The sequence below is a fragment of the Falco rusticolus genome, chromosome 4, assembly GCF_015220075.1.
Source record: "Falco rusticolus isolate bFalRus1 chromosome 4, bFalRus1.pri, whole genome shotgun sequence".
In the NCBI taxonomy this organism is placed as follows: Eukaryota; Metazoa; Chordata; class Aves; order Falconiformes; family Falconidae; genus Falco; species Falco rusticolus.
The window spans coordinates 29111719-29139087 of record NC_051190.1 but is presented as its reverse complement, the minus strand read 5'-3'; the positions used below and the strand labels follow the sequence as shown (position 1 = coordinate 29139087).

The window sequence follows — 27369 nt, the reverse complement described above, 5'->3', positions numbered from 1 at the left end:
TCTTGCCATCAGAGTGAACATGAGATCCAAGAGACAGCTACCAGACCAGAGCTTAGAGAGATTTATTGATCCAGTTTATTGTTGACACCAAGAGCATTTCTTAGCATACATCAGCCCCGTGTCAAACAGGCGCCATGCTGTGTTCTGTATCTGCATGAGAAGTTTATACACATTCGAGCTGTACAGTATTAACAAATGGGGAAAGTAAATACATCCTGCTGCTCCTCCCAGGAGAAGCAAGCCCTCATGCACACTAGTAAATAGCAAGGTTTATTTACAATTTTTTTCAATACCTGACTGCACTGTGAGGAATATCCAGCTGCAGGGCTGTTTCCCACCTCCAGGGATGACTGGAGAGTCAGGCTCAGTGGGGAGCAGGGGGTTGCGTTGGTACCGCTGGAACACGCCAGTAGTCTAGTGCAAACCAGCCTCCCTGAGCCCCGGCTCCCAGGCAGAGGGGAGCAAGGAGTGCATGCAGTTTGCCCAGGGGCTCTAGGCAGTCCATCTCCTGCCCTACAAAGCTGCCGAGCTCCGTGGGGGATGACGGGCCAGCATACCTACTTGATTCAGGGGAGTGAATCACCAGGACCCTGTGGGGCCCCGAGCCTTTGCTTGCCTGCCTGGTACAGCTGAGTCAGTGGCAGGAGGGACGCATTGCTCCCAGTCCCTGCTGGGGCAGCACCCCAGGCCGGTTGGTGCCAGCATGGCCTAGCAGAGAAGCAAGGCACTAGTGTCTTGGTGAAGGTGCTTTGTCCACCTTGCCCTAGAAAAGGCAGGCCAGGCTGTGTTGAAATCCGGTAGTGGAGTGTTTCCCCTGCGTGGATTAGTTTAACATCTCTCTCCTTCTGTGAAGTTGAAGACTAAGCACAGAAACCAAAGCTACAGCAGTGAGGTTTAATTAAGGCCAACCCTCTTAAGCATCCCTTTTTTAGCATCACGGTTGTCAGAGCACTGTTGTTGGGAGATGCTGTGGAAATATCTGATTTGCTGCCAGAGCCTAGACCATGCTGGTTTAAGTGCAGGGTGTGATATAGGGCATTGCGGCAGGCTGTTTTAATAGGGTTTGGCTAAAGTAGGTCTCGGTACCTGTCTATATGTGGAAATGAGGTTGGGTTTATCCCGTTAATGTTGCTAAAAGCACAGGGAGGACTTGGCGGGTGTGGAGGGGACCGGCCAGCCGCACGGTGGAGCTGCCACCTCAGCTCTGCTGCCACCGCTGCTGTTGGCAGCAAACAGCAGAGCTGTTTCTGGGACATCCAAGGCTGACCTTCCAAAGGGAACCTCTGCTGGCTGTCATCACCCGTGGGCATGTCAGCAGCACACGCTTCTGAGGTGCTCTGAGCAGGGCAGGATACAAGGTGGTCTTAAAATGGCCTGGCAAAGCTGGAGGGAGAGGACCAGAACACAGTGCCAAGATGTTGTTGGTCTGCCTGGGCTACTGTCAGCACACCTGGGGCCTGGCACCATGCGCTGCCGGGCTGGCTCAGGTTCCTGGTGGCACGAAGACACCGTTCCCAGCTCGCAGGGACCAGGGGCAGGCACAGAAGCACTAACCTGGCAGTAGCCCCTTGGAGAGGGCAACAGCTCCTGTGCGGGGAAATTGCTGTCAATGCCCCGCGCTGCTGGGTCAGTCCTGGGGGCCTTCTGCCAGGATCATGGTGCCAGAGCCAGGCAATAGATCTGCTGCATGAGCGAGGGCGAGAGAGTCCTTCTCTTCAAGGGGTTTTCCCCAGGACTCACAGGGAACTGCTGGTGGTGTCAGCCCTTTGCTGTGGCTGCTTCCCTTCCCGAAGCAGGGCTGGGGACAGCGTGATCGTAGCCCAGCAGCAGAAGGGCACCCGACTTAGGGTAGTACAGCACCAGGGAACATAACTCCCAGGAATGCATGCTTCTTGGATTTCCACTCCTGGGTGCTTGTGCTGGCTTTACCACCCCCAGAGCTCGGCACAGTTTTTCCAGCCTGATGTGCCAGCACCTCAGGTGGCCGCTGTTGTGGTGAAGTCCAAACCTGCCCCACATGCTGATCTTTAAATCCCAAAGGTGTTTCAAGTCTTCTGCCTGCCAGCATGAAAGATCACATAGGGCTGCCAGCCTAGAGGAACAGAGGAGCCTGCCTACAGTCCCCTTGCTGGGAGCATCCCCTTCCTGCCCCCTGCCAGAGGGGATGAAGGACCAGAAAAGCTCCTGAGAAGGACAACACAGGGTATGAGGTGAGGCGGGGCAATGGATCAGGAATGATGCTCCCAGACAGTGCAGTGGGAGAAGCGTGCACCACCCTTGCATGTCCTTTCCTCTGCTGCAGCGCAGGGAGAAGGTGTCCAAAAGCAAATCCAGGGCAGTTGTGGAGTCGTGGTCCTCGCTCTTGCACTCCAGGCTCCCCGAGGTCAGCCTTACCAGAGCTGCACCTGCAAGCTGCTGCAGAAGGACCATTGTACCACAAGGACTAGGAGGAAGAGGAACTGGAACTGATTTTTTTGGCTATTTCCATGTCCGACTTGGCAACCAGAAACCGCAGCTTCTTCCCTCCGGAGCGGATGAGGTCCACCGCGCTGCAGAGAGCAGCAACAGGGAGGTGAATTCTGGCTCCCCGCAGGCTGGCAGCCCCCCAGAAGCCTGCCAGGTCAGGGACATTCGCAAAACACCTGCACTCACTGCTCTGTCCCTGCTCAGTGTTGGAAGCGGGGTCTGTTTCTCTTCTGCCTGTAGCTTTACGGAGAGCCTGGCTGCCAGGCAAGCACTTGCCAGGGTGAGGGCAAACAAGGTGCACCTGAGCTCTGCCCCCTCCCACGGCCTTTGAGAGGGTGAGATGGGGCTGGAGCAGCTCTGCATTGCTGAGACCCACCTCTGGAGCTCTCGTTTGTTTCCCAAATGTGCTCACCAGCTATTGCTCCCTGATGCCTCTTCCAACCCTCCCCAAAGAGCTGCCTTCCCCGCTTTCCAGTGTCCTGTGCAGGTTGCTGCTCTCTCTGCAGCTTGCTTGTACTGCAGCATCCTCTGCATTGTTGGCCGGGAGCGCAGCACCAGGGACTGGGAGACCCTGTGCAGTTCTTTGCTGCAAAATGGCTGAAAACCTGGATTGGAGCAGTAACCCCCACGGTGCTGATACCAGACCGGGCCCTCTGGCGACTCACCTTTGGTAGTCCGCCCCAATGAGACTGGTGCCATTGACAGCCAGGATGCGGTCCCCAATGGAGAGCCTGCCGTCGGCGGCCGCGGGGCTGTCCTCGATCAGGGTGCGGATGTAGATCCCCGGGGAGCAGAGAGGAGTGTGCTGTTGGCAGGGAAAGGCGGTGAGTGACCAGCCAAGGCAGAGGGGACACAAAAGGTTTGTGGTCCCAGCGGGCTGAGCTCCCCGGGCAGGGTGATTCCTTCCCACAGTTTAGCACCTGATGCCAGGTGGGACCCTGGAAGCGCTGGGGAACTTGATGGATGGGCGCTGGGGGTGGTGTCGGTGACAGTACCAGGAAGGAAATGCAAGCCTTTGGTTTTATATCAATTTATACACAGAAAGGAGAGGTGGGGGCAACCTTTTCTTGTTCAATTTAATTAAGAGTAAAGCATTGTTAGCCTGCAGCCATCTTGGGATGGGAGCTCTTTGCTCACGGCTGTTCCAGGGGCTCGGTGATGCCCTGTTTCCCACTGACTAATGCACTGCCGTGGAAGGCCACTTAGTAAGATTATCCACCGCACTAAGCCAGACTGCAACGCCACCCTGTGCGACGAGAGTCTGGTGGAGCTGTTCTGGCACCCGCCGAGCCCCAGCTTCCCTGGCCACCCGCTGAAGGGTGGAGGAAAGACCTCGGCTGAGTCATTTTCCTTCCACAAGAGCGCTGAGCCTGTTTGCTCTCTCCAGCTGCAGCACAGCTGCGATGGACTTTGCGTGCACAGCACAGCAACACAGAAGCAGAGATCTGGTCCTCCCAGGAGACCACTCTGTGCCTCATTTTCCCCAGGAGAAGCAGCCTAACTCCCGTGGGAAGCCATTAGCTTCTTTGCTGGCTTTTCTTGGGGTATAAAACATGCCCTATGTGTCCCACGTCAGCTATTTGGAGGGGCATGGAAGGAGCCCTTCCCATGATTGTCAGGAACTCACCAAGCCGTCGATCAGCCCCATGCCCAGCCCGATGGGTCCTCTCTCCAGCTCCACCACAAAGACATAGCAGAAGTCATCGGTGGCAGAGCTGCGGCTGGAAGACTCTGGTGTGGGGTAGTCGTAAGGGGTCGGGGAGCATCCTGGCAATGCAGAGACAGGCTTACTGCTCAGCACCTCCCAAACTCAGCCCCACAGCCTCCCACAGAAAGCTGCCCCCCAAAACCCCATCAAAGTCGACCTTGGGTAGCCCCAGGGCTGATTTTCTGCCAGGGCAGGAGCTGGATGAGATGCTTCCTTTGCCCTCACCTGCCTCGTCCAAGCACTGAAAGGTCCCTGCAGGAACCATGTGTATGGGGAGGAGAATGGTAGCAAACACCCTCGTGCCCCAATCCTGCACCCCCACAGCGGGGCAGTGCCAGCTTTCCGTACCTTCAGGGGTGCTGCCTTTGGTGCCGTTCATCCCGTTTCGCCGGTGGTCCTGCAGCCCCTTGCCAGTGCCCTGTGGGGACTCTGGACTCCCGGAGTCAAAGTTCAGAGGGGTGGTGGGTGGCGTCAGCAGGCAGGAGGGGTCTGGGGGTGCTGTGCCAGCCTTGGGGGCTGGACCCGTGCCCAGCTGCAGCTGCTGGAGCTTCTCCTGGAGCTGTGGCTCGCCAGTGGGGTGCTCGCAGGGGCAGCCGTTGGTGGCCAGGTAGCGCAGGGGGCTCCCCTCCGGCGCAGCACAGCCCCCCCGGGAGCTGTAGTCCTGGGTGATGGAGCTCCCCAGGGCAGCTGCTGGGCTCTCGCTCACCTCCAGGACACCTGGCGTCGTGTATGCCTCTTTCTTGAGAAGGAGAAAAATGCTCTGTGGGACCCTCCACGTGTGCTTTCACCCCCTACCTGCACCCCACCCCAGCTTTGCAGGACTTGTCCTGGCTTCCCAGCACAGCTCCCGCACCCCAGTTCTGTGGCCAGGGCCATGCTGGGGATGCTCACAGCCAGCCAGAAGGGGACTCCTGGTCATGTCCCCGCTGTGGGATCTCTTTGGAGGGGGACACCGGGGGAGCACAGCTCCTTCTGTGGCCCCAGAGCTGGGGCATATGGCCCCAGGGTGACCAGAGGAGGCAGCCGTGCCTTGTGGGTGCTGCAGTCAATGGGGAAAGGGTGGGAGAGGAGCAGGGGACCTGCTGGAGGGACACACTCCCCAGGGAGCAGAAGACAAATGGCAGTTGATCTTAGCACCCACAGCACGTCTTGCCTTGCCCTCCCTGTGCTTTATAGGCATTAGCTAATTAGTGCTTTTGTGCACGCCTGCCTGGCTACGTGGGGACAGGCAGGGTGCAGGGCGGGGAGGACGGGGGAACGCACAGGGAGAAGGGAAGTGCTGCCTGCAGACATCCCCCCTTCCTCCCTCCTCCCCACTAACGAGATTGCTGGGACAAGCCTGTCCTTCCAGCTCACCTTCCCACACCCCCCAGGCTGGGGGATTAGCAGCACTAATCCTTCCAGCAGCTCTACATGAGGGCATTGCCACAGCACCAGGTTGCAGGTGAGGGCAGCCAGCCCTTGGTGCTGGGCTTGGAGGTGTCTCCAGAGGGAGCCAAGACTACCTGCCCACCCAGGAGAGGAATAGCCCCTCTGGGGGGGACAGGCTACCTTTGGGGGTGCTGAGTGTGGCCCCTCGATGGTGTGGGGGCTCTTGCTCTGCAGGCTCCAGAGGAAGTGGCGGATGTAAAGGAGGTGTCGGTAGATGTTGTCATCCAACGTCTCCACCTCCAGGTCCACTTTGAAGCCTCCACTGGGCAGGATGATGGGTGGGTGGTTGTCGAAGGACTCCAGCATCTCATCTGAAAGGCAGAGGGAAAGCGGCTAGCACTTGCCCAGGCTGTACCCTGCTCCTGCCTCCCGGCTCTCCGCCACATGTCATCTCCCTGCCAGGATCAGGGATATGGGGAGCTGCAAGGCAGCAGCATCCCTCACTTGGGAATGCAGAAAGAACCCCCAAGTGTGCAATATCCATCCCATCCTTTGCAATATCTGAATTGTAGGGGCATGGTTATTCCCGATTGCAGTTCCTACAGGAGCCCCAGGGAGGGGAAGGAAATTTTCTGTTTGGTTTCTACATAAAAACCTTGGAGCAAGCCTGTGGGTGACAGCGGCATGGTGATGGGCACAGCACTGAGTGTGAGGCCAAGGGCTTACCAGGCTGGAAGGTGGCTGGGCTCTCCTCCTCGCCAGGCTGCCACGCTGCGATGCAGCCCACATCCATCACTGCCTGGCACTCACTCAGCACCCGGTGGAGTTGCGCAGGGCTCAGCGCCGGGAACTCAGCTCGCAGGGATGCCCAGGTCATCTGAGTGAGAAGATGAATGGCAGAGGTGAGGGGCTGCTTTCTTGAGGAGCAGGGGCTCACCAGAGGTTAGGGAGGGAGATGCTGGGCATGACAGAATGAGCCTGAGCAGCCCCTCTCCAGCACTGCCCACCCACGGATCCACCACCCCAGGAAGGGGCAGCTGGTGACAGATTGCAGAAGAAGGGATACATCTCTGCAGGGACCCCCAAACGCCAAGCAGGGTCTCCCCTGCCCGTGCCCAGCCCAATGCCACAAGCCCCCGGCGGGGCATCCCTCACCTGCACCAGCTGGGACCCAGGCATGGCCAGCAGGTTGGCCACGCTGGCCAGTTTGGCGAAGAACTGCTGGGCGAGCTGCTCAAAGCCGGCGCCGCGCAGCCACTCCAGGAGCAGCCGCACGCTGGCCCGCAGCTTCACCCCCTGCGACCAGTGGAAGCAGCCGAGAGAGGAGCCTGAGGAGGCAGAACATCCATCAGCACGTGTTGGAGAACAGCCCGTCTGTCCCCAGCCTTTGGCCAGAGCCCAGACCCAGCCCCAGGGCAGCAAAACAAATGCAGGTTATTGTCCCCAGCACCCTATAGCTGTAACTCCGGGTGGTGGCTGTACCTCACCTGGCACTAACAGCAGGCAGTGAGGCGGCTCTGTTAATGAGGGCTAATGAGCACCTCAGTTACAAAGCAGGCTGCAGTAGCCCATTAATGAGCTGCCCCTCCAAAGTGCTCGCAGCCTCCTCTGCTCAGGCTCAGAAGGGCAGCCCTTTTGCAACGGGTGAGGATGGGGCGCTTGTGGGGTTAAACCCCTCCTGGGAATGAGGATCCTGGAGGCAGAAGCTGGGGATGCCCTTGGCTCTCCATAATGGTGCTGAGACCTGCCTGTCTCCAGCCCCCCCAGGCTGCTTGAAGCCCCCTCCTGTACCCCCCGTGGAGGGTCTCCCAAGGATTCGGTCCCCTGTGGGTTACCCAGTCCAGGCTGGGTGTTCGAGGAGGACTGACCCTTATCCAGGAGCTGGTTGAAAAGCAAGGTGTTGGAGAAGAAGAAGAGGTAGGCAAACATCTGGGAGGTGATCTCCGGGTGCACTTCGTACTGGCGGAGCAGGTCCAGCGCTGCCTGGTAGATGAGCACGATCCTGCGGAGCTCCTCAGGCAGCGGTGGGGACGCGCGCCAGCTCTCCCGGCCCTCGCTCTGGAAGGGGTTGCATTCCAGCAGGGCAGGGAGTGACACGTACAGACACTGCAGAGAGAGAGAGCGGAGAGTTCACATCACACCGATTGTGTTTGGGGTTTTTTTCTTTTTTCTTTGGCATGAGCCAAGCTTTTCTGACCCCATCACCTTCACAAGCTGAGCAAACCCCAGCGACACTGCTTTGGCAAGGGGCTGATCCTGCTTACCCCCGCCTCGATGCACTCTGGTGTTGCGCAAGTGTTTAAAAAAACAATAATAAGCGAACATATCTGTCACTTTTAGCAGCTGGAGGTGACAGCGTGGGATGGCTCTGCTAAAGGGATCTGAAAATTGATGTGAACTGGGACAGCAGCTCGTCAGCCGGGCATGAGGGTAAAAGAAAAAAACAGGACCGATGGGGGTGACCTGTCCCTATTGCTGAAATGGGAGAGCAGCACCCAGCACCCACCTCTGCCAAGGGTGCTGCTCCGGCAGAGTGGCACGGGAGCAGCCCCTGCGTCCCCACACGCTGATGCCAGCGCACAGGCAGGGCTGCCTGCACACAGCAGCCTTTCTCCTGCCTCACACTGCCTGCTCTGTTCCCTGCTCCCGCTGCCGCCCGGCTCTCGCGGTCCAACGGCGACGGTCCAGGGGCCCCTTCCCATTGCGCCCTGAATCGCACCATTATGCTGCGCTGGCCAGAGCCAAGCAGCTCTCCCCAAATGCCTCTCCTGAGCCGCTGCACTGCAGGCAAGGAAACACGCCGCAGTAATTCAATACTTCTCCTGGGCTGTGACCAAAAATCGGGGCACTTCAGCCCAAAGGAAAACACCTCAGCTTGATGCAACTGCCAGAGAGCAAAAGCGTAAAAATCCCTCCTGCACAGTCCGAGAGCTGCTGGGGGTGCTCATGCTGCCGCCATGGGACACTGCCGCCCTCCCCGAGGAGCATGTACCTTGGAGATGTAGTAGACGCACTGCTGGAAGGTGTACATGATCACCTCCTCCAGCACCGTCATCGCCTCCTCGCTGGCGGTGATGGTCGAGGAGAACAGAGACTCCTTGGAGCCTACAGGGCGGAGAGGAGGATGGGGAGCTAAACCTGCAGCAGCAAGGCGGCCGAATTCACCGCCCCCCAAATTACCAGGGTGGGGGTTATTAGTGCTCATTAGTTATTAGCCCAGATGGGGTGGCATCACCACGGGGGCATCCCTCAACAGGGGAAAAGAGGCTGCTCTCGCCCCAGCGCCCATCTGCCACTCCCCATGTCTCACCCTGGCGCAGCAGCACGGTGGCCCCTAGGGCTGCACCCATCCTGCCAACAGCTGCTCTGGCCTACGAACATTTTAACTTGCTGCATAGACCAGAAGGCTTCTGAGGCTGATTTAATCTATTTTTCCTTTTTTTCTTTCTTTTTTTTTTTTTTTTTTTTTTTTGCTGGCATTAACAGAGGCTCACCAGTGAGAAATTCTGCAGGGCCACCTGCAAAACCCGGTGCCCCCACAGCAGCCGGGGGTGCAGAAAGCCATCCCCGTGGCATTAACCACAAGCTGCCGCGGCAGAAAGAGGAGGTTTGGCTGCAAACACAACACAACCCGGCCCCAAAGCCAAGCAGCACCGTGGCACTGTGCAAGGCTGCTCCTCCCACACAGATTACCCCAGTTTGCACTGTGGAGACATCCCTGCTGATGAGGATTACGGGGGGTTAAAGGAGCATCTCAGGGGCGCTGACCATTGCTTGCAACCGGGGATTAGCAGAACAAAATCACTGCGGCTGGAGAAGCGTCCAGCCTTACCTCTGACGTCCAGCTCCTCCTCCATGCTCTGGATGTAGGTGGGAGACTTCTGCTGGACGAAGTAGAGGACCTCGATGGCGTTGGCCATCCAGAAGAGGATGTGCTGCAGGTCCGGGAGAAGGTCCGTGATGGTGAAGCGGGACAGGGTGGCAGGGTCCTGGCTGGGGAGACATAGCAGGCGGTTACGGCAGCTGCTCCTTGGCATCCCCATTCAAGCTTTTGGGCAAAAAGCAGCCAGCCTGGGGCAACGTCAGAGAGCTTTTGCATCCCTTCACCCCCACGCCTAGCATCCCCCTTAAGACTTTACAAACAAAAAATCTGGTGGTTCCTGCTCTGTAGGATGACAAAGGGGACCCTGCAGGGACCGGGCTGGCTGAAGGCTGCCTGGCCTTTGTGGGGTGACACTTTTGGTGGAGACTCCCCCTAATACAGCTGAACTGCAGTAAATACGCATGGCTGAAGAGCAGCTCTCCCCAAGAAGTATGTTCTGTTCCTGCCAGCTCTGGATGGTTAAACTCAGCCCGCCTGCACTGGGCTGTTCAAAAATAAAACAAAATAAATAAAAAGCATCTGGGAAGTTTCTCAACCGCTGAACTGCTTTCTCCTGCTGTAGGAAAGGCCTGGGAAGCATCCTCAGAGCTTGTCCTAAAGGAGAGCGCACAGCAAGCACCAACAGTCTCTCCAGATGCTGCTTTGGGAGCCTGGATTTTGGAAAAGGCTGGGAAGCCAGCCCCCCTGGCACCGCTGTATGGCCCCAGAGTGGTCCTGAACTCGGGACGCCCTGTGTCACCATCCCTGGATGCACACATGCCACAGCAGCCCCAACCCAGCCCCACAGGGAGGTCTTATGAATGGGTTGAGACCCCACGCTGGGGACATCCCTGCTACATCCCTTGGGGATGCTGAAGCTACATGTGCAAAGCCTTGGGCAGGTCTTGGATGGGAGAAGACCCCAGAGCTGCTGCAGGTCCCAGTCCCTCCAGAGCTCACCTGCCTTTCCAAGCCCATGCATTCCCAAGCAGGAGCCTTGCAGGTACTGTGGTGAAAGGACCAGAGAGCTGAATGCATGGGATTTAGCAGGAAAATTCAGCATGCATTGGTGCCGCCAGGCTGGGAAGGTGGTTTTAGCCAGCCACAGGCTCCCCTTACTCATGGAGGAAGAACTGGGTCGCGTTCTCCCTGTTTTGGGGCAAAACAAGGAAGGGCGGCAGGTCACTTACTGCTGGGACTGCTTTTCGGCCAGCTCCCGTGTCCGTTCCTGGGCAGGGAGAGAAGGGGAAAGCAAAATGAAAACCAGTGGGATGGAGTGGCACGAGCATCACCCCAACCAGCACTCGCTGCCACCGGGGGCCAGGCTGGAGGAAGCCCCCGGAAAGGGGGAGGCATCCAGCAGCACCCCCAGCCCACCAACACCCCCGTCCCACCGCTGACTGACCCACACTGTCCTCTGGATCATTTTGGCTGCTTTGAGCAGCAGCTGCCCAAAGTCCCCTGGTTCGAAGCTGGTGGCCGAGTGCTGGATGCAGAGGCAGAGCAGGAAGGCGGGTGTCAGCTTGTGGTCATCCCCCCCCGGCTCGATCAGGGTCATGATGCGCTGCAGGAGCACGTCCTCATATGCTGGCTCGAACTCCAGCAGCAGCTTTCTGCGGGGCACCCTGGGGCTGCTGGTGGACGAGGGGCCCTGCTTTTTGGTGGCAGGGTCCCTCTCCTTCAGCAGGCTGCCGCAGGCTCCGCAGACGGGGGGACCCTGGGGGCCAGCGGGGTGCAGGGCTCGCAGCCTCAGCAGGGTCTGCGCCGGCAGTGGCTGCGCTTTCATGGGGTCCTTGTAGAGGAGCAGGTAGTAGAGACCAAGGGAGAGGAGGTCCCCGTGCCGTAGCACGACCGTCCGGGCCACCTCAGCGAAGTTGACGGAGATGCCAGCGCCGGCGATGGGCTCCAGCACCAGCTTCTCCTCTGAGCGATGCCGGGAAGGTCGGAGCTTCCTGATGGTGCAGTGCAGGGGCAGGATGTCGGGGGCCGACAGGCTGATGCTGGGCTTGCTCGCCTGCGTCCTCTGGCCCACCGTGTGCTGCTCACGGTTCAGCAGGTAAACCAAGCTGTCCTGCCAAGTGGGGAGACGCAGCATGAACCGGGGAGGCGGGGGGAGAAGGGACTCTCCTCCCCACCATGCAGTGGGTGCTGCAGCCTCCCGCTGTCCCCCGCTGTCCCCCCGCCTGCTGCACCTTTGCGCGGCAGAAACACGTTCCTCTATTTTCCTCGCTGCTGAGCAGGACAGCCGCGATCCCTGCTTTGGGCACGCTAATAAATGGGGACGATAACCCTGGGCATGCAGTAAACGGGGTGCTTTGGGCAGAAGGAGCCCTCCCCCCACCTCTCCCCCCTGCCCCACTTCCCGCAGCTGCTTTTCCTTGCCACCTTCTCCCCTCAGACTGCAGCGCTGCCTGCATGCCCCTGCCCCAGGCAGGCCAGCGGGACCCCTGTCAGCCCAGCCACTCCCTGCCCTGCCCCCTCCCCCGGCCTGCCCCGGGGCACCTCACGGAACCACCCCGTGCCTCAGTTTCCCCAGCTGCGCTAATGGGATGGCTGCAGATGGGTGAGGGCTGCAGTGGCGGTGTCGCCAGATACTCCACGGGGACAAAGTAGCCATTAACTACAAGAGCTGTCCCAGTCTTTCCCAGTTCTCCAAGTGCCTCCAGCGCTGGCGAGCAGGGGCTCCCAGACGCGCTGTCTCCTTGACGCTGCTCATTACGTTTGCCGCTAATGAAGCAGCCAGACAGGGGACAGGGCAGCGCAGCCATCACCCGCAGAACCGGGCCTCCCCTGTCCGTGGGATGCTGCCCCGGGACTGGCCCTGCATCCCTCCGGGGCATCGCCGGGGGGTCGCAGCTCCGGGCTCCGCTCCCCCCGCGCTTGGGGACAGACTTGGCGACAAGGCTGCGAGTCCCAAGCTGGCACCGCTGGTTTTCTAAAGGACGCTCCTCCGCACCACCCCCCCCCCACCCCCCCGACGCCTGCAGCTCCGGCCATGCAAGCAGCCCCCTTCCCGCGGGGGGGTGGGGGGGGGGTGGAAGCGGGGGGTGGGGGTGAGCAGGGGGGCGGCGCGGTGCTTACATGCTGCTGGCTGTAGCCCTGCAGGAGCAGGAGGTGCGGGGACTGGTAGAGGGAGTACCGCATGCTGCCGCCGCTCCGCGCCGCCGCCGGGCTGCCGGGCAGGGTGGAGCAGTGCCGGGGGGGGGGTCCGGCCCCGGACCCGGCCCCCCGAGCCGCCGGGCCCAGACTGGTCTCGCTGAGGCTGCGCCGCAGGGCCGGGGGGGGGCCGCGCTCAGCCCCCGCCGGCGCCCGCCGGGCCCCCCGCGCCCGGTGCCGCTGCAGCTTCCGCGCCTGGGCGTTGATGCCTGCGGGATGGGGGGGAGCGGCGTTCAGCCCCGCCACCCCCCGAGCCCAGCACCCCATGGGGGGATGCTGCGGGGGTGGAAACGCGGACGGCGCAGCTGGAAGCCTCCCCGGGGCGACACGCTCTCCCTGGGCTGATGTCCCCATGTCCCTTGTCCTCCCCGAAGGGTGACACCAGGACACGAAGGCGGAGAGTTTCATGCCGCTGGCAAAAAGGGGGTGCCCCAGCCCTCCCCGGCCCCGCAACCCCACTGACCGGGGGGCAACCGGCCCGGGCTCAGCGGCTGCAGCATCCCCCACCCACCCCAGCCCTGCTGCCGTGGGGAGAGGAAATCTCTGCTAAAAAGAAATTTAGCTCGATCTTTCCCCTCGCCCCCCCCCCAAAAAAAAAAAAAGCTTGGATGCTGTTTTGGGGCCTTCAGCCCCCAGTGGCCAGCAGCAAGCGGGAGCTGCAGGGAGCCCCCCCAGTCCCCCCAAGCATCAGCCAGGCATGGGAGCTGCAGTGGAGCCTGCCTGCCTGCCTGCCTGCCTGCAGCAGGAGCAAGCTGTAATTAACTTCCCCCGAGCATCAGTTCGGGCAGCGCTGTCCACAAGAGGAATGGGAGCCGGAGTGAAGGAACAGGCCTGGCTGAGCTGCCAGAGCAGCCCCCGGCGTGACACCCCCAGTGCCGGGGATCCCCGTGGCCCCTCCGTGCTGCAAGCGTGGCTTGAGCTCTGCAGGAGAAATAAGAAGTTGCGGGTCCGATGGGTGATGTTCGTACCTCGGGTGGGCAGCCTCCTGGGAGCGTGTTGCTGGCATTCAGGGAGGACGAAGAGAGGGGAAAAAAAACCTAAAGGCTTTTGGTGGGAGCAGCGCTGCAGCAGTGTCAGTGCAGCAGGAGCCAGAGCCCCGCTTACGGCTCGGCCCACCGGCGAGCAGGCTTTGGCTGCCGAGATTTGGGGACAGCTGGCAGGATTTGGGGATGGCAGAGAGGAGAGCCTGGTGCCCAGGGCTGCTTAAAGGGACACTCACAAGCTCAGACCCCCCTAAAAGAAGTCATCTGCCTTATTTGGTGAGGAATGGGCTGCCGGTTCTGAAACATTTTTTTGTTTGTTTGTTTTACACTGAGCGCTCCTTTGCTGGGAAAATGAAAGAGATGGGGATGGGGAGGGAGAGGGAGAAAATAGCCCCTGCTGTTTACATGCCTTGGGATTAGGCATGGCCAAGCCACCCCCAGTGGTCCAGCGCCCCACGTCCTTCTTAAAAAGGCAATCAGCCCTGCTCACGCTCCCATCACAGCCAGTGGCACAGCACGGGGTGCCTATGTCCCACAGACGTGAAATATGGGTGGGTGGGCAGGTGGGGGTGCAACCAGTCTGCCTGGGCAGGAGCACAGCCCAAGCCATGCCGCTGGAGATGCCAAGGGCCACCCCAAAGGTGTCTGCAGGAGGCCTTGGCTGCCCCCAGGAGCCCCGTTCCCAGCCCAGAACATGGAAATGGGCCAAAGGGATGAAGGGCAGCCAGGGTGATGCAGGTCCCAGCCCGGCCCGTGGGAGTGGAAAAGAGGGTCCGGATCCTGGGGAGCAGCTATTGCTGGAGCTCACTGCACTGGGACGGAGGGGGGGCTGCCAGGACTGGGGTCCCATCACCCAGAGAGACACGCCATCACCAGTCCCTTATCTAGGGGAAAGGAAGCTTCTGTATTTATTTTGTGTAGGAAAAAAGCTGCTTTTTTACTGCCAATAGAGCCCCCGTCACAGACTGCCTGCTAACCCCGGAGCTGTGCTGGAAAGATAAACACAGCTCTTTTCCTGAGCGTAACGAGGTCCCTCCATAAAACGGGTTAGATTTGTTCAGTCCTCTGGTAGTGTTTTCTCCTCCCGAGCGTGTGCAGGTTATCCCACCCAAAATGCTGGGTGAGGATCTCCCATGCGGTGTGGCTGGGGCAGAGCCGGCAGCTGCTAAAGCCACATGGCAACGCGGGTGGGAATGGGGCAGGATCACACCCTGTCCCTTAGAGAGAGCTGGGCACCCCAAGCCTGGGCACTGTGGACCCCCTGGCCAGCATCCATTGGACCCTGCCAAGCCGCTGCCTCTAAACCCATCCCACATCCCAGAGGAAAACCTGTCAGTTGTGGTGCCCAGGACCTTGGCTGGGATCTACCTCTTTTTCAGCCTAGGAAACAGGCTCCCTTTTCCTGGCTGAGAAATAAATGAGTCAATAAATAACTCCACAGGCCCCAGGAAAGAAGAAATATTTTGAATTTACCCCGGAGGGGCTAATGCCAGGCTAGTCCTTCCTAATGTAATTGCTACGCAGACCCTGCAGGGAATCCTCCCTGGATGCAGTCACGCTAAGGTATATCAAAGCCAGATCCTCAAAGGTACCTCCCAGAGCATCTTTTAAAATAATAGGCCTAACTCTGAAGTTTCTCAAGTTGTGCCTGCAATTCAGCCTCCAGCCTCTCAGGAAAGCCCTGGCAAGCTCAGGACGTGGTGCAAAATGAGGCTGGTTTGGAGGAAGATGAATGCCATAAAGATGTCAAATGCTGCACCTCCCGTCCAGCACCCACCAGTTTGTGGGTGTTTTTCCCAGGTGTTCCCTAATCGCTGCCTCATCGCTCCCTGAAAGCAGCAGTGCCGCGAGAGAGGGTCTCTGCCTCGTTTACTGCTGAGATGCTCTACCTGTGCTGCTAATTAGTGGTGTGAGGAGTGAGTGCCTTCCTCCCCACTGGGAAGCAGCTAATAAACTAATTAGGATAATGGGTAACTGAGTAGATAAAACTCTTAAGCTATTTGCTAACAGGTCATGGATGGGTATGGAGCCTTTCTCCTAGCTACCAGGCAGTACACCAGCTTGTGCTACCAGTGGTCCCAGTCCTGCCACTCCAGCAACGGTCAGTGTGTGGAAGGACCCTGCAGGTATTTCCCTGGGGATCCTGCTTTGCAGTATCCCTGTGCTTTTTTTGTTTGTGGTTTTTTTTCTTTCTTTCTTTCTTTCTTCTCCCCTCCTAGGGAGCTGCAACCCTAAAGCCCCTTTATTTTTGCACAGATGCTGCATTTTCCACACCAGTGCGTCACCACCCTGGGCAGGCAGCTGGTGCTTGGCAAGGGGACCCCTACCAGCTCGAGGCTGGTGACAAGGGTGACCCCATGGAGGGCATTTGCACTCAGTCCCCATCACACCAGGCATTCTGTGTCTTTCTGGGGTGCTGGATGAGGGGTAAGCAGAAGTCTCCTCCAGACATGCTCTATCACCCTCATCCATCCCCAGCAGTTTGCAGGTGGGGTGGGGAAGTGTGGCCCCAGCCCCTCAGCATCATCCCTCTGGGCAGTGCCACTGGCACAGGGTGAGACCAGTGACAGAGCCCCTGGTGCCACCGAAAGAAAGGGCTGCAGGAGTGAGACTTTAACAGGTAAGACAAATAAGGGCCGTGTAGTCTGCAGAGCAGACAGCTTAAACAAACGTGGGTGTAGGTTTTCTGTCTCGGAAGAGCTTGGTCAGCTACGGAAAATGCCTGAAGGCTGAAAAAATGGAGAATTTCCACCACCCCACCCAGGAGTACTGAAACAAATGAAGTGGCATCTACATCAAAAGCATAACGGGCCTATTTTCAGACCCAGGGCACGCGATCCCATTAAGAGCTGCTCCTCCATCGGAAACGACTGAAGGGTGCCGAGCCCAGGCCAGCCCAGTGCTGCCCATTCCCACACTGGGCAGCCTGGAGCCTACTGCTCCCCAGCCTGTATGGGAGCCTGACCCTCCCTGCAGCTGCCAGCCCACCCAGGATCCAGGTCATGGGTGGGAATGCTTCCCCCTGCATCCAAGGGGGGGTGTTTGAGGCAGAGAGTTGATGTGACCTTGGGCTCAGGCAGGGAGCTGCCACGTGGTTCCCCCCCCACCGTGTGCTATAACCATTGTGCTTGGCTCTTGCCCTTTCCTCCTTTCAAAAGAAGCTGTTTTTAGAGTCACCGCTCTCCCAAAGTGCTTACCATCTCTCTGATCCTGGCTGGAGAAAGAGCTGAAGGGAAGAGCAGAGCATCCCCACCTGCAGCTCCCTCCCTCTCCCTCTCTCTCCCTCTCCATTTGCATCACACACACATCGAGCTGGGACCAGTCCTGTAGCATCCCCTCCCTGGGGAGCAGCCACAAGCACTGGACTCGGCAAGAGATGGAGGGAGCCCTGTCTCACCATCGGGTGCTGATGGACCACCCTGCCCAGCATTAATATGAGGGCTGGGGGCTGCCTTCCGCTGCTCCTCTATCTTTCCCAGTTCAAGGCAGGAGGTGAGCTCATCCCTGGCTCCCCATGCTGATGAAAACCTACCCACAACACAAGCGATGCCCAAAGCTGTGAACTTTGCACTCAGATTTTGGGGTACCCAGCAAAATAGCAAGTGGCAGCTGTGGGGGGTCTAGCAGCCCCTGCTCTCCCCACGGCTGGCTTCCTTCGCTCTGTGCCTGGGCTCCTTCCAGGCCTCGTTAGCCAGGTGGGAAAGGTGCCCTGTCCCTGCTGGTGTGGGACAGGTTGGGCCATTTGTTCTGCTGTTGGTTGGGGGGGGAACCTTGGCTCTCGTTTGTCAAGCAACCAAGGTAATCTTGCATCATCATTAGGTTATTTCTGACAATTGCAACCATTTCCTACAGGTGTGAGGAACTGCTTGGTGCCCATCCCAGCAAAACCCTCTGGCCAACATCTCCTGAGACTGATCCAGACCCCTCTGTCAGCAGGTCAGACCCATCAAGGGCATCATGCAATTAAAAATCTGACTTTAAACCTTTCTGCCCTCATCCTCGTGGGGCTTTTATCTGAGGGTGGGAGGATGAAAACTTCATTGCTCTGTGCTGGGGTCACTTATTAACCTGCTGGTTCCTAATGATGCGCTTATCTCCTCCTGCCAGCCCTGGACTCAGTTGGGCACCTCCGGGGGGATCTCCTGCCCTAAGTTGCTTTCTCTTCATGAGCTTTTCATTTTTTTTAACTGTTCCTGTGGATTTGCCTGGGGTGTCTGGCCTGGGGGATGCCCACAGGGAGATCGGGGAGCAGGGCAGTGCTCTGCCAGGCACAAAGCTGCACTGAGGCATGGGACACCGTGATGCTGATTCAGTGACGGGGACAGCAGGCAACACCTGATGGTCTTGCCTGCTGCTGCCCAGCCACCAGTGGGGGTTTGCTATGAACCCCTAGACTGGCTGGGGTAAATATCTGAGGTTGCAGGTAGCCAATGTATGCGAGAGAGCACTGAATACCAACTCTGCCCAGAGCCTTGCAGCTCAGATGTGGCTGTTCTCCGCCTTCCACCACACCCCCAGCGCACAAAACACATGCAAAAGCTGCCATCGTGGGGTGCATGTCCCACAGGCAGTTCAGGGGGGTCACAGCTCCCCAGCCCCTCTCCCTGCCCCTGCCCCCAGCTCTGACCTGCAGTGGTGGTGTCCACATCCCTGGCTGCCAGCTCCTCCACCTCTGCCCTCCTACGCAGCTCCAGCCGCCGTGAGAAGCCTTCCCTGGGCTTCCAGAGGTCCTGGATGAGCAGTGGCTTCTCGTGGTCACCCAGGACCCTCAGTCCCTCCATCTGCCACTGCTTCTCAGGGCCCTCGAACCTCCCGATGACATCGCAGAGGGCGTACTGCCCGGCGCTGAGCTGGCTCAGCCCGTAGCGCTCCAGGGCCTCCTTCACCAGCTCCCGCGCGCCCGAGCTGCCCGTCACCAGCACGCTCTTGTAGTTGGTGCCTGCACAGATGTTACCCCCAAAGATCTTCAGGATGCCGGGGGCCGAGAGCTGGGTGGAGAGCTCGGCTGGGTCATCCTCCCCGGCTGTGGGGGAAGCAGAGGCTGAGCTCCGGTCCTTGTAGCTCAGCGTCCGGTACAAAACCTGGGAGAAAAGCCGGCTCTGGCGCTTCAGCCGGCTCTTGGATGGCGGAGCCATGGTGGAGGAGGATCCATAAAACATAGCGCGTGCAGTTGTCATGAGGCGCAGCTGGGCAGGGAAGAGGAAAAAGGGGAAGGTCAGCAGTTTGGAGGCCAGATGTGCAGCAGGGAAGACTGAGCAGGAACCAGCTGGTGGCTGTGGAGGAGCCACTGTCACCACCAAGGTGGAAAGGGACAGCAGCAAGGGAGAGCCATTTCCCTTGTACAACCCAAAACACCAGCGGCCAAACTCAGCCAGACTCCAGCATGGTTACCCCAGGATGGATTTGTCCCTGAAAACATAGCCCAGAGTGGCCCCAAATTTCTGTTGTGTGTATGAAGAGGTCCATCTTGCCCAAGCAAAATGCACTGGGAGGAAAGCAGAGCCCAGTGCAACTTGGCGGGGGCCATCCTGGTCAGGAGCCAAGGCATCAGGAGTTACTTTCACTAACGAGTTTATGGAACAATCCCATTTTTTAGAGGCGAAACAGAAAGCTCAAGTGCAAATTCAATCACTCTGAGGTCACCGCTAAATGCTTTTGCTTACCGAGAGGCACAGGGTGAAAATGGGCTTTAATTAGCCTTTCTAAAAATGTCCTGACTGGCAAATCTCTCGGCTGTTGCTAGTTCGCGGAGGACGTTAAAGCATGCGGTGGCATCACTGACAAGGCTGCCCTTGTCATGTTGGCCAGGGCTGGGCTGCTCGGGGCAGCCCTGCACGGGCAGCGAGCGGAGGAGACATGGCCACAGCTGTGTGACAGCTCCTGGTGGACCACAGTCCCCAGGAATGGGCTGGAAACCACAATGATCTTCTGGCCACAGGCAGATAGTGGTCCTGCCTGATGGCACTGCCGGCATCTGGGCTGGCTTTGAAGTCGCATCCTGGATGCACAACCACCCAGCGCTTGCATCGCACTGATAACGCCGCTGGCCACACCACAAACCACTAGCGGGGGAGGTCCAGAAAGAGAAATTGAGCGTTTCTCATTTGGACAGGATGGGGGTTTCTCTCACCTCCAGATTTATAAAGCGCAGGGACTCAGCACACACGCAGCAGGCCCCAAAACGTCCCGTCCATGGCAATTGGAGCATTTTGAAGCAGCAGCTGGCAAGATCCAGCTGTGCACAGCCAGGGAGGTGTGGGGTGCCAGCAGCTTTCCACATCTGCAGCCCCATCGTGCTTGGGCAGAATCTCACTGCCCAAGCAACCCCAACTCTATCAGGCAGAATGATGTCGGCCCTGGAAAGCCTCCAAACCACCATCTAATTCAGGAAGAAAAAGCGTCCCTGCTGCTAATGGAAGAGGTCACCTTCTAACCCAGAAACAACCTCCCTGCTGTGCACAGAGGGTTTCTGCAGGGTGTGCGTCTCCCCCTCCTAGGACCAGAGGCCCACTGAATGCTGCAGATGGGGAAACTGAGGCACCAGCAAGCACTAAGGCTGCAGGACATGCCTGGGAGCTGCATCCTGCAACGCTGCTGCACCCCAAGTCACCCTTTCCCAGCCCCACCAGGACTGTGAAGATGCTGAGGTTTGTTCTTCTTCCCAGCCCGCTGGCTCCAAAAGCGACTGTCTGGGTGCCACAGGGCAGGGAGAGGAGCCGGCAGGTGCCCTGGCCCTGGCACATCGCTGCTGCCTTGCCCACTGAGACAGGACTTAGCGGTCCACCTGGAAAGCAGGGCTCAGCATCGTGTGTCCTGCACCTGGCCAGCCCAGCGCTGGCCCCAGGAGCTTCATCGCAACTTGCTGGGCTCGGGGAAGGCTGTTCCTGTTCCCACCTTGCAACTGGGAACACTCAGGCACGGATGGGGTTAGAGCTAGTGCTGCTCCTCTAGCTGAGCTCAGAGCTGCTGCTCCCACTGGAGACATCCCTGGTGGCATCCCTTTGGGTCTGCTGTGTGACATCTCCTGGGAGTGCCGGTGTGGACCCAACCTGGGGAGCAGGTCAGGGCACTGGCAGACAGTCAGGTTCATGAACAGCTACCCCAGGCTCCTCGTGTGGCCCCACCAGCCCTCATTAACATCAACCAGGAAAAAAAACTACCCCAGTGTCCCTGTGAGACCTTGCCATCAAGGATGCAAAAGACAAAACTTTGTCATCAAATGACTGTTTTCAGTTCTCAGATTTAATCTCCTCTGCCCTGAACTACCTCCAGCACAAAGGGAAACCTTTTAACATCTGCTGGTGGCAAAATGACTCCTCCAAGCCCACATTGCAGGGACACCGTCCTCGCTTCTCGCAGGTCCCTGCCTGGTTTTGAACATGTTATTTATAGCTCAGCTTCTACAGAGCGCAGGGGTGAAGGCATTTCATGGGGGAAAAATAAGAAGCCTGGATCAGGAGAAGCTTCCAGCCTCGTCACCCCATTTTGCAACATCTGGAGCAACACCGGTGTGATTTCACCAGGCTAGGTCACCTGAAAAATCGCAGCCTTCTCCCAAAGACAGTGTAACACGTGGTCTTAATCCCCCTGAGGACTCTGATGGACATGATAAGATGATAACGAAATGGGCTCTTCCAGCATCTGTGTACTCAGGCACACCAGTTACGGGCATCTCCGAGGAGGCTAAAGGGAAACTGTGGTACGTGCAATGCGTCGGGTCCCGCTGCGAGAGGGATGCTCCAGCTGGACCCAGCTACCTGGGGGCAAGCTGCCGAGGGTGCTGCCTGTTGGGCCACATCTTCCCACAGGTTGGTGGGACACATGCTCCTGGACCTCCCCAGCCCGGTGAGCCCCCTCCTCACTGCAGGCAGCCCGGTTCCCCAGCTGTGTCGCTGAAGGACACACACCTGCAGCTACGGAAGCACGACCCCCACTTTCCAAAGAGCCCCCTTCCTCTGCTAACATCATCTCTGTTAATGACTATACAGGAATTAGTGGGATCTGTATGGGGATCCTTCACCTCTTCACACACCATGCCAGACCACACCAAAACCAGCTGCTTTCCACAGCCAGCACTGTCTGTATTTACTCTGCCAAGCTATGACAAACACTTTTGGTATTCACATGGCCACCACATGTCCTTCTACTACCACAACCAACTCTGCAGCCGCCGGGGACTTTTCTCCAGGCCCCTGAGGTTCCTGCTCCCACCACAGGTGAGCTGCCCCTTCCCAGTGCCCCCACCCAGGACCCTGGTGAAGCCTCTCCTTACCTTGCCATCTTTTTCACGTGCCTTTTCTCCTTCCATTCATCCTCTTTCTCAAAACAGGCCTTCTCCCCCGTTGTGCATCGTCCCAGGCGGGTGTCCGTCACACCTCTGCAAGAGGAAGAGGAGGAGCGGTCCTGGGCTGCTCACAGACAGCTGCTCGCAGTGCAGTGGCTTTGGAGGGCTCAGAGGTGCTGTGGCCCTGCTCCCAAAGTGCATCATGTTTGCATGCAGGCTGCTGAGCCTCATATATATCCTGTATAGCTCAGCATCTCGCTATATTCCCCCTGCCTCAAAACAAAAAGCCCAAGTGCTTGCTGCAGGTGAGAGCTGCTAGCACATAGGATGGAGAGGGTACATCACCACAGGGGACTCGTGGCTGGTGACGTGTGTTTGCACATGTTCACCCAGCCACAGCCCATGGATGGGGAAGACCAGCCCAGTCCCAAGCTCAGGCTCTACCGCAGCCGGAATGCAGCAGCCTCGAGGAGGTAAGGTGGAGCAAACCCACCCACGGTGATGCCACCAACAGCATCTACCCCATCGCAAAGAGACAGGAAGAGAAATATGTAGGAAAAGAAACGTTATCAGAAAAGAAAGGTGAATGGGAGGACTTGGGACCACCAACAAGCCCATGGCCTAAATCTGTCTCCTTCTCCTAAGCACTCATATCCCCAGGGACACCAGGCTGGGGACCCGCTCATCCATGGGTGAACAATGAGTCCTGGACCAGCCCTTCCCCCCAGCAGCCACAGCATGCTGGGATGCTCACTGAGATTTGGTTTTCCAGAATCTGAGTCTAATTTTGCTGGAGATCAAGGAGAGCCACCAAACACTGTCCCCTCGCCTCCCACCACGGATCTGCGAGAGCACAACCGCTGGTAACAGAAACGAAGAGGGACAAAGCACCTGCAAAGCGCCTGAAGGGATTTCACGGGTCTTTCTCAGAAAGAGCCAGCAGGGCACAAGAAATACCCTTTATCCATGGCTCCACCGTGACTGAAGACAAACATGCCATCTAATTAAATCACCTAATCAGGACCTCGGTGAGGGCTCCATCCAGCCCTGCTTGCTGGCCCAGTGCTGGGGCTATGGGAGAAACTTCCCACCAGGCGATGGGTCGTGATGCGAAAGGCAAGGGGACGCTGAGCCCACCTCTGCTGTTCGCAGTTTCTTCCGATGACTAATCGCTCCCACCGGTGAAATATTTATTCCTTATTGCCAATGTGTCTGCCTTCAGCTGCCAGGCATTGATTACTGTTACGCTTTTCTCCACTGAGTTAACAAGCTTTTGGCTACCATGCGTTTTCTCCTCTGCAAGTGTATTTAGATGCTTTAATCAAGCCCTCCACATTCCTCTCTGGTTTGAGTAGACTAACTGGATGGCCACCTTGCCTCTTGCTGTAAGACGTTTTCTACAGCCTCTTGGTCCCTTGGTTCCCACATCACCTTCACCATGATGGAGAGATGGGGTTTGGCTGTCCTAAGCCCAGATTTGGTTCCGGTAGCACCCTGACCAAAAAAAGCAAATACCTGCTATGTCTTCCAGAGCAGTATTTCCCATTACCCTGAAAATTTTCAATTCTCCAGCACAGAAATCGGGACACACAGCCATCCCCCAGACACCTCCCGCTGGAGGAGGGAGCAGTGAGCCCCTGTGCTGCCTCTCCCAGCATCTGCAAGCAGCTCCTGCTGAAAATTTATTATCCAGATTAGGGACAGGAAAACACATACAAGTCCGGTTATTATTTTTGGGTGCAAAAATGTTTCCATTTTCCATTCTGCTCCAGTTAGGATGCCTTTCACTTGCCCAGTTTGCCATCCAGATTTGTACAGACTATTAACACTGTGCTGCTCAGGGTCAGCCCCAGGTTTTTCCAGAAATCATTTCTATCTCCTTCCAGATTAGTGATAAAAGCACTGAAACACCGAGCACATGCTACCAGCTAGCAGTGCCCAGAAGCGATAATCTCCTCTGATAACTGCCTTTGAAATGGATCAGGTTTATTTAATACTGGCTTTCTTGACACTGTATAATGTCAGCCCTAAATACTGGACTGGACTGACTTTTTTAATACTGGAAAGTGCAGATTTTTACAAGAATATCACCTCGCATAGCTCAGACGCTTCACAAAAGTGTATTATAGCCAGAGAGTCATCTCTCGCGTCAGAGACTGAAATAATTTCTTCTTGCCAGGAGTTATTTTCCATATAGCCACATTGGATGGCAGGAATTTATTCCTGGTGCTGAAGTCTTTAATCAATTAAAGCCTGAACCAGGTTTCTCCCTCTTCTCCCTGGGAGGATGCTATCAAACCGATCAACCTGTAGCTACCAGGTCATCCTACTCCCTTTTGGGAAGAGCAGCAACACTATTAAAACACTTTTTAATCTTCTGGAATTTCCCTGAGGCTTGTCCTGGGGCTCTTCCTGGGGCCATTGTAGCTCTGCATGGATGGGCGGTGAGATTTCAGCTATAACCATCCCAGAATGGCAACCAGAAAAGCTGTTTCTCCAGATCTCTATTTGAAAAATTTCCCCCTTTTTTTTTTTTTTTTTTTTTTTTTTTTTTTTTTTTTAGGGGAGGAGGGGTGGAAACCAGTCAAGCCACAGCCTCAGTCTAATGGCAAAGACCACAGCCTGGATGCTGCGAGCAGTGGGAGAGGCTGCCCCAGCACTGCAATGTGGAACAAATTATAACTCAGAGAGCAAAGGAAATGAGAACACCCTGGACGCGACGGCTTTGACGTGCATTCCTCAGCTCCAAATCCTGCCCCTCTGCAGATCCTGTCCCTACAGCTGAAGCGGCCAGGCAGAGCCCAGAGCCCGAACCCCTCCGCTCTGAATCAGTCTCCACTCCCATTCCGGATCAAGCCCCTGCTTCAGACCCCAGTCTCTTCTTGGCAGTTTTATCCATCTAATCTAGGGACAGATCGGAGGCTGACAATGTCGATGCCAGCCTCGGCACTGTCTTTAGCCGGATCAGAGCAGGTAAACTCCTTACCACGTTATTATTAGCAGCAGGCACTCTGCCATAGCGCCCTGGACCCCACGGCCCAGGGACAGTTCAAGCAGGATATAAAGGCAGTCCCGGTCCTGCAAAGCTGAATTTACAGTCTGTCCTAAAGGCAGCTCCACAAACTGATTATAACGATTTAGGACCCGATTCTCCAAAGGTGACAGGAGTCCTTTTAGCAGGTTTTCTTTCCTTGCTTTTTTCTTTTCCTTATTTTGCAGCATCTTTTGAGCCACCAACGTGCGTCAGCTCTCCAGTAATGCGCACGTACAAATGCCAGCCCTCTGCCCGGGCAGCTCTATTCACACACACACGCAAGAAACATTTCACAAAAAGTGTTTGCTTTCTGCTGCCTTCCAAGCAGCAGAGTCTCAGTAGGCTACCTAATTATAAGATCTTAGCAAAAATTTTTTTCCACCGATAATTAACTGATCCTGGAGAGCGCTGAAAATAAGCACTTCCCAAGCAAGTAGCAAACTCCCCAGAGTTTTCTCTGCTAAAGTGACAACTCAGCATGAAACCGCTCCAGCCTCACGGGGACGCAGATCATCCCAGCGCCTCCCTGCCAAGAGCCAGGATAGCCCGACGGTCACAAGCAGCTGAATACAGGTGAAACAGGGTGTGTGGAACAGCAGTGGGATCCCAAGGAGTGTGCAACGGGACAAGGATCCCAAGGAGCATGCAGTGGGGAGAAGGATCCAAGGGGCATGCAGTGGGGAGAAGAATCCAAGGGGCATGCAGTGGGGAGAAGGATCCCAAGGAGTGTGCAATGGGGAGAAGGATCCAAGGGGCATGCAGTGGGGAGAAGGATCCCAAGGAATGTGCAATGGGGAGAAGGATCCAAGGGGCATGCAGTGGGGAGAAGGATCCCAAGGAGTGTGCAATGGGGAGAAGGATCCCAAAGAGTGTGCAATGGGACGAGGATCCCAAGGGATAGGCACTCAGGAGAAGGACCCCCAGGGGTGTGCAATGGGGAGAAGGATCCCCAGGTGCCTGGCAATGGGACAAGGACCCCAGGGTGCTGTGCCTGCCCAGCCCTCCCCGTCCGGTGCCCGGTGCGCTCCGGCAAGCAGCAGGGCAGCTTGGGTCTCCCGCGGCAATCGGACAAACCCCGCCGCCACTTTCCTCCTGCCTCCACTTTCCAAGGGGACGAGAAACAAACGTTCCCGTCCGAGCGGGCGGGGGGGACCTGCCGCCCCCATCCCGGGGACAGGCTCCCGCCGGCGGGGGGCTCTCGGGGATGCTAGAGGGGGGGGATCTGCCCCCCAACCACCCCTCCCCTCTAAAAGAAAAAGGGGGGTACCTGGGGCAGGGGCTGCCCCCGCGGTGCGCGCCCCCCGCCCCGATACTCACCGTGCGGGACTCGGCGGGGCGGCCTCGCTGCGGCCCCCGGCGGCTGCAGCGCCCGGAGCCGCCGGGGCTGCGCGGCTCGTCCCGCCGCCGGGGCGGAGCGCGGCGGAGCGGAGCGGCACTGTGGCGCCCCCCCGCGGCCGGCGCTGGCAGCGCCGGCCGGCAGCGCCGAGCACCCCGCGCCGCGCCGCGGGTGACAAACGTGAGCCGGCTGTCCCCGCCGGTGCCTGGGCACGGTCAGGGCAGTGGGACAGGCAGGGCTGCGCGGGGGAGGTTATCAAGCCTAACAGGTTTTATCAAACCCGTTCCCCTGTCGACCTGCGGGCTGCCCACTCGCTGGTGGCTGGAATCGCGGCGGGATGGAGAATGGCTGCACCGGGGAGGTCTTCCAGACCAGGTGGTCACTGATGCTCTCCCTCCATCGGTTCCAAAGTCTCCTTTCGGTTACAGGCGTATTTCTCGCCCGACTGGGTCTGCCCCACCTTCCCAGCCACGCTCCAGGAACGGCAGCGCCAAGGCAAAGCGATGCCAGGAGGCCTCCCAGCCCAGCCAGCTGCAATTATGGGTGAGCTGGAAGCTGTGGGTCAGGTTTTGGGATGAGTTCAGCTGCCCCTGGAAGCTGGGAACCCTCCCCGGCTCTCTGGGGAAGCTGCTGGGCATCGTAGCCTGGGGGGGATCCAGCCCCAGCGTAATTACAGCGGAGCGGTGGGAGCGGGTGGGCAGCGGGTGGGCACCCAGCTGGGGGGCAGCCAGCGCCTCCCTGCATGGGGGCAAATTCTCCCCTTCCAAGAGGGGGCCAGTGCCTGTGGGAGAGGCTGGGGAGGGTTCGGTGGGTGATGGTGGGTTTCCCCTCTGGAGTCCACAGATGTGTCCCCCTCCCCGGATGTGGCATCCTTCCCCCCCTGCAGCAGCAGCCCCGGGGCTCGGCCATCGCAGGGGGGGCAATGGCAGGCCCTGGGCGTGCAGGGCTTTGTGCCGAAACCACTTTGGTGAGATGCTGGCAAGCCCTTCAGCCAGCATCACCGAGCACAGGGCCACCCTCAGCCAACTCACCAATTTTATTTTTTTTTTTTTAAGGAAACTGCAGCCGGGAGCTCAGCCTGTCCCCAACCTCCCCGATCTCCCCGTGCAGCTGGTGCGAAGGGCAAAGCGGCGCTGGCCCCCGCGCGAGCCAAGGCAGCAGATGGCAAT

The 27369-nt window shown here is 58.1% G+C and overlaps 1 protein-coding gene and 1 long non-coding RNA gene across 2 annotated transcripts; one reads left to right on the top strand and one right to left on the bottom strand.

The window, feature by feature from the left end:
• Positions 1-52: 52 nt before the first annotated feature.
• On the bottom strand, positions 53-26281 carry RADIL (Rap associating with DIL domain). Its single transcript, XM_037385833.1, has 16 exons — positions 26182-26281; positions 21819-21923; positions 18174-18732; positions 12489-12772; positions 10813-11478; positions 10598-10635; positions 9378-9538; positions 8538-8650; positions 7414-7651; positions 6701-6873; positions 6272-6422; positions 5726-5916; positions 4523-4913; positions 4094-4233; positions 3132-3271; positions 53-2549 (listed from the first exon to the last, which is right to left on the bottom strand). Exons 2-16 carry the CDS (start codon positions 21852-21854, stop codon positions 2444-2446), a joined length of 3387 nt encoding a protein of 1128 aa, XP_037241730.1. The 5' UTR covers positions 21855-21923; positions 26182-26281; the 3' UTR covers positions 53-2443.
• LOC119147190 lies at positions 24912-27369 on the top strand. The gene is made up of 3 exons (XR_005103963.1): positions 24912-25437; positions 26629-26743; positions 27256-27369. It is a non-coding gene; the product is annotated as an uncharacterized LOC119147190 (long non-coding RNA).